This window comes from Gavialis gangeticus, unplaced genomic scaffold (genome assembly GCF_001723915.1).
Source record: "Gavialis gangeticus isolate Ggan-Ray unplaced genomic scaffold, GavGan_comp1, whole genome shotgun sequence".
NCBI classification, from domain to species: domain Eukaryota; kingdom Metazoa; phylum Chordata; order Crocodylia; family Gavialidae; genus Gavialis; species Gavialis gangeticus.
The window spans coordinates 51,428,627-51,434,218 of NW_017728996.1; the positions used below are offsets into that span (position 1 = coordinate 51,428,627).

Below are 5,592 nucleotides of genomic sequence, written 5' to 3' on the forward strand. Positions count from 1 at the left end.
GGGCTGCCTGTACCTGCTCCAGACAGCCCCGCGTGGGCTGTGAGTGCCTGCAGCAGGGAGTGCTGGCCACAGGGCAGGGAAGCTGCCAGAAAGGAGCCCAGGGAAAAGCTGAGCATGGTAGGGGAGAAGAGTGGCCCCTTGGCCGCCCTGTGGCTGGCTCTCCCTGTTGCAGCCATTCGCAGCCCACACAGAGCTGTCTAGAGCAGGCACAGGCAGCCCCAGGCAGGCTGTGAGCAGCTGCAGCGTGGGATGGCAGGCGAGGGGCCACTTTTCCCCCCAACAGCGCTCAGCTTTTCCCCCGGCCACTCTTCCCCAGGCCCCTTCCCTCCCCGCCCACTCCCCCTTCCCCCTTATCTGTGCAGAGCAGTCACGTGGTCCCAGGCCAGAAGCCCCTGCTGGGGCTTCTAGCTGGTGGGGTGGGACCGGGCAGGCCCTGCTGTTGTAGAAGCCCACCGGGCTTCCCCTGGGTCTTACTGCACTTGTCATTATTGACAGGAACCAAGAGCAGAGAAATACTAATTTTCTAAATTTTTTTAGGGGCCCTGCGGGCTGCATAGAATGGCCTCATGGGCCAAATCCGTCCCATGGGCCGTATTTTTCCCACCCCTGCCCTACATTATTACCAAAGCCATTTCTTGCAACATCCTGATTTTTATTTTTACTCGAGGGTCTTCCATCCAGGTAGCAATCAGAATGCCTCCTGCTTAGCCTGTGAAAATCAGCTTCTACCCTCACTTTTGTCAGTACAAAAATTATTACCAAATAACTAAAAAAATTCAGTACAGGAGCAAGAAGAGGTTACAATTTCCCTGCTTCACAAGTGTTGCATCCAAAATTCCCACCCCTATTGGTGCCCTAAAGGGATATTTCTCCCCTTTTAAGGACCTGAAGGTTTCAATACCTGGGTTCTGTGCATCTGCCCCCACTTAACATCTGTCTCTCTTTCTCTTGTAGGCGTGGCATCAAGGCTGAGCCCCTCTTTGTAGGTTACTGTGATCACGAATACAGCGGGTCCTGAGTGGAGGGCACTGCATTCCCTGCTGCATTGTCCCAAGTGCACTAATCTCTAAGGAAATATGCTGGCCTCTATATGTGAGAGGGAATCCCTGTTGCTCTTGTTCTGCTGCAGTGAGCTGATGTAGATGCACTTTGCCTCTTTTATTTCTGGTTTTTTTACACTTTAAATATTTTAAAGAATAAGTTCAAAAAGGGAAGATGCCTTCTCATCCTCTGCCTGGGCTGTGGCAGGCTTTGTAAGGGAGCTTCTCTGTCTCCCATTGTCAGAGTATCTCTTTGGGATCAACTTTGTCATGGCAGCAGGATTTCACAGGACTCGGTCTGCAGAAAGGTAATTTCCTGGCCACTAGAGGACAAGCCCTGGCTGGGTCTGAAGTGCTGGCTGCTGACACCTTACCTTTTTGGTAGTCCAAGTGAGTGCCTTTTGCTGTGGAGGCTAGAGGACATATATGTGTGGTGCTGCTTGAGGTACTTTTTATGTCCTCTTCTCCTTAACCAGTTTAGAAGGTCCTGCAGACTGCCCTGCCTCTGCCATTACTAGTGACTTAGAACAGCTCCCTTCTTCTCTACCTCCATGGTTCCCTACCCCTAGAAGCAGAGGCCTCAGCTGAGGGTTTGGGAGCTGCTGCCTGACATAACAACAGCACCATAAGCAGCCAAGTAGCTAGCCTGTCTTGGCTTGTATGTGCTTAGCTCTGGATGTACATACTTAGCTCTGTTATTAGTGACTGATCTATATCTGTAGCTCAAACTTAGTCTTTCTGTGGGGAGGGGAAAAGGGTCTGACCCGATGAGTATGGTGACACTGTGGGGGAGGTATGGCATCTATAGTCCTAGGGTTGCTCAAGGTAAATCACAAGCAACTAGGTTTTGGTTTTTTTAATCATGGTCACCTAACTCACAAGAACATAGGATTTGAAGGTGGTTTCTGGGTTTTTTAGTCCAGTCCCCTGTGTTAGCATCATACTATACACATGCTGGACTGTGGGTTTACCACATGACAAAAACCCACCTATTCCCCCTAGGGAAGCCCCACCATAGAAGTGCAGGAGAGAACATTACACTAATGTGTAAACCAGAAGTGTCAGGCAGCAACTGCCAGGCTGTTCCCTCCTGTCCTTGCTCAGTTCTTTTTATTTTCTTGTAAAGGTCCTGCCTGCATCCTTGGAGTCTCCTTTTCTTACTATTATCTTTCACGCTATGTGGCTCCACAGTTGCAGGGTTGGAGCCCTGGACTTGTAAACCGGGGGTTGTGAGTCCAAATGTCACTGGTGCATATGTCCCTTAAAGTCCCTTCCAGCTCCACAGTGCTACTGAATAGCAAACTCTGTGTTTGTGTGGGGGTTTAGACTAGATGACCCTCAAGGCCCTGTGATTTCTGGGGCCCTTGCCGTGGGCTCTACTGCCCCCTGTTAGCCACTAGAATGGCACCGTGAGATCGTCATTTGTGAGATCATCATCCACATTTCCTTCTCATAGGAAGCTCTCAGTCCTGTGAATATTAAAAGTCCTGTCTGAATCAGTCAGTGTGCTCAGGAGGTGTGTGCCACTGTCACTCCCTCCCTCCACCACACAGGACTTGACCAATTTCTCCAGTCTCCCAGGGTTAAATTCTCAGCAGGGAGACTGAGATCTGATTTCCTCCTCCATTCTTTGCTTGAATTTCATTTTGAACACCTCATGCAGAGTACATGGATAATACTCCATAAATGAGTCTAAACGTCAGTGCTTGCGGATGTTTAGCTCTCTCTACTGGGTTGGATACCTTGGGGAGACTCCTGTGGCCAGGCAGAGACATACTGCTATGGAACATCGCACACGTACATGGGTATCAGCCTTAAATGAGAGATTTCTATGCGGCTTGTTCTGTGGTTGCCAACTTTTGGGTATTGTTATACTTTACATTAAAAAGACTACAGAGGCATCTGAGTTTGGGTTTATTTTTAACCTCAAGTACAGGGTTCCCAAATGGTAATTAATGTGCACTGCTGGTGGCATGCCAGCTTGTTGGAAGTTGTACGCCACAGACTTTTTGTTGCACACACGCGGCTATTGAAAGCATTATAGTGCATTCAGGAAATGCCCAAGAACCAGATGCCCCTCCCCTGGCGCTGTTTCACCATGACAGTGAATAACTGAGAAACTGTGCCAGCATAATAGTGTAAATGCTGTGTTTTGTGGGAGTGCAGGTGGGCAGATTGTAGTTGTGGCATGCAGCTGATTGACTTTTTGCTAGGTTTAGCAGCCAGTTTGCACCAGTCCCTTGGCTTCAGCTACTGAAGTGAACTTGAAGCTCTGTATATCACTTAACAGCTGCTCTCTGAAAAGAACCACCCACATGGGGCTTATTCAGAGCATAACCTACAGCTACAGGGAGCCCTGAGATCAAAGAGGCCTTCAAGCAGAAAACCATAGCAGAGCAGGAGCTCACTCTGTCCTTTCCCCTGCATCTTGGGTCTCCATAGAGCTGTCGAGGAAAGAATTTGCTGTGTGTTCTCTGCAGACCAGAGCAGGGGATAGAGGGAGCAGTGTTCAGGGTATGGTGGAACTATGAAACTGGATAAAATCCTGGGTGAACAGAGCTAAGGCGAGAGCTGCCTCAGTTTTCAGCACAAAAGTAGAGCTGCAGCTGAGTTTCTGCTCCACAGAGTAGTCTTGTGCAATTTATGCAGCTTTGCAGGCATCTGGGGACATTGCTGGTGATGGGTGTTGGAGCTGAACCTATTTGATACCCCACTAGAGGCCCCTACCTCCAGGCAGGGCTCCCCCACCTCTTGATCTCTTCCTTCTGGGTTCTGTTGCCCATTTGCTTTTGCATAGGAGAGAGCCACAACTCAGTCACACGTATACTTGAAATAGCGCACATTTTCCAAGAGCCGCTAAGACGGTTCTTATCCCTGCTCATCATTTACAAGTTTGAAGTCAAGAAAGTTTACTTTGCCTCGGGTTCAACAATAGGCCTAGTCAGAATCAGCAGGCTCTTCAGACTTAACAAGTTAAAGAGTCAAGCCGTTGCCTGTCATTCAATAGGATACCAAAATATCCCAAGCTGTCACTTACAACACACTTGTTTGTAATTTGAACAACACAAAAGGCATAAATAATAGTGGTTGCTTCATCGTGTTTCTTCTTGATGTGCTGTCAAAACCTAACGTGTTTAAAAAGGATGTTTATAATTAGACACAGTATTGGTTGGGAACTTTTTTTGATGAAATGTTTTTCTTCAGAGTATGCTGATGTGTTGAAATGGAAACTTTTGTAGAAATAAGTTCCTGATGACATTTTGTCAAAAAGGTTTCTTGGGTCAAAATGGAATTTCTGGTCAAAACAGGAGACCAAGAGAGAACTTGTGATACTTCTGAATCAGGGCAATCTACATGCTCTTTGAGACTAGAGATCTGAACCTAGGTTTCTCATATTCCAGATGGGTACCCTGCTCATTGGATTATTGTTCATGCATGCCTCTGTCTGCCTGCTTCTCTCCTCTGGATGAAAAATATTGAAGTCACTCTCATTCTGCTCTGCAGCAGAACACGAACCAAGATGGAGTTCCTGTCTTTAGCCAGCCCTAGTATCATCAACCCTTATAAGCTTTGTAAGGTTATTTTTTTATGATGCAGTTCACGCACACTGAAGTCTATTAAGGCTTTACACTGTTCACAGAAAGGATACATTTGCATGCAGTGTTTCAAATATAATTCCCTTTAAGCTGAGCGCTGAACCAGTGAAGTTTAAGGACTGCTATTCCAAAACCTCCTCAAAGGGAAGGTTCTGACTGTACCACTGGGAGAGAACAGATCTCCCTAACTTATTTATTTGCAGTTGTCCTATCATCATAAAGGTGCCCAGGAGGCCTGAAAGCCTCTAAAGGGCACAGTATTTGAAATCCAGCAAGAAATTATTCTGACAGGGTGAAAGCACCAGAAGAATGGTAAGATATCAATGCAGCTGTACAAGGAGCTTCTAGGATGCGTCAAATGCAAAAGGAAAACATAGGCGATGGAAAACGGATAGGTTACCAAAGAAGCGTACCAGGAAACAGCAGAACTGGCGGGGACAAAATCTAGAAAGCAAAAGTAACAAATGAGCTGCAACTGGTGGGAGGGGTTAAAGAGGACAGGAGGTTTTATAAGTGTACTGGCTAGAAAAGAAAGGAAGCTGTGAATCCACTGTTAAATAGCTAGGGTGAACTCTTAACAGAAGATGCAAGGAGGCCAAGCAACTCAACAGTTACTTTGTCTCAGTCTTCACAAAAGGACTCAGCTGCAACCAGACACCTAATAAGAATTTTTTTGGATAAGGGAACAAACTGAGGCATGAGATAACAAGAAACGGAGAGCTTTTGATGGGTCTGAATGAATTCAAGTCAGCAGGGCCTGATGAACTACATCCTAAGTTACTGAAGGAGCTAGCAGAGATACTGGAGCTTTGGCAATAATATTTATGAAGTTGAGGGAGACTTGGCCTGGAAAAGGGCCAACATACAAAATAGTGAAAAGGAGGATGTGGGGAACTAGAGACTGGTTAGCCTCACCTTGATGCTCAGGAAGTTACTGGAGCATGTCATAAGGAAGT

General features: G+C 46.9%; 1 protein-coding gene across 1 annotated transcript in view; it reads left to right on the forward strand.

Annotated features, from left to right (window-relative positions):
• HEXA (hexosaminidase subunit alpha) overlaps positions 1-2,941 on the forward strand; it is a 27,829-nt gene extending 24,888 nt beyond the window's left edge. Inside the window, exon 14 of the mRNA XM_019504493.1 lies at positions 955-2,941. Coding sequence (XP_019360038.1) covers positions 955-1,018 — 64 coding nt within the window. The 3' untranslated portion in view covers positions 1,019-2,941. The remainder of the gene's footprint in view (positions 1-954) is intronic.
• The last annotated feature ends 2,651 nt before the right edge of the window (positions 2,942-5,592 follow it).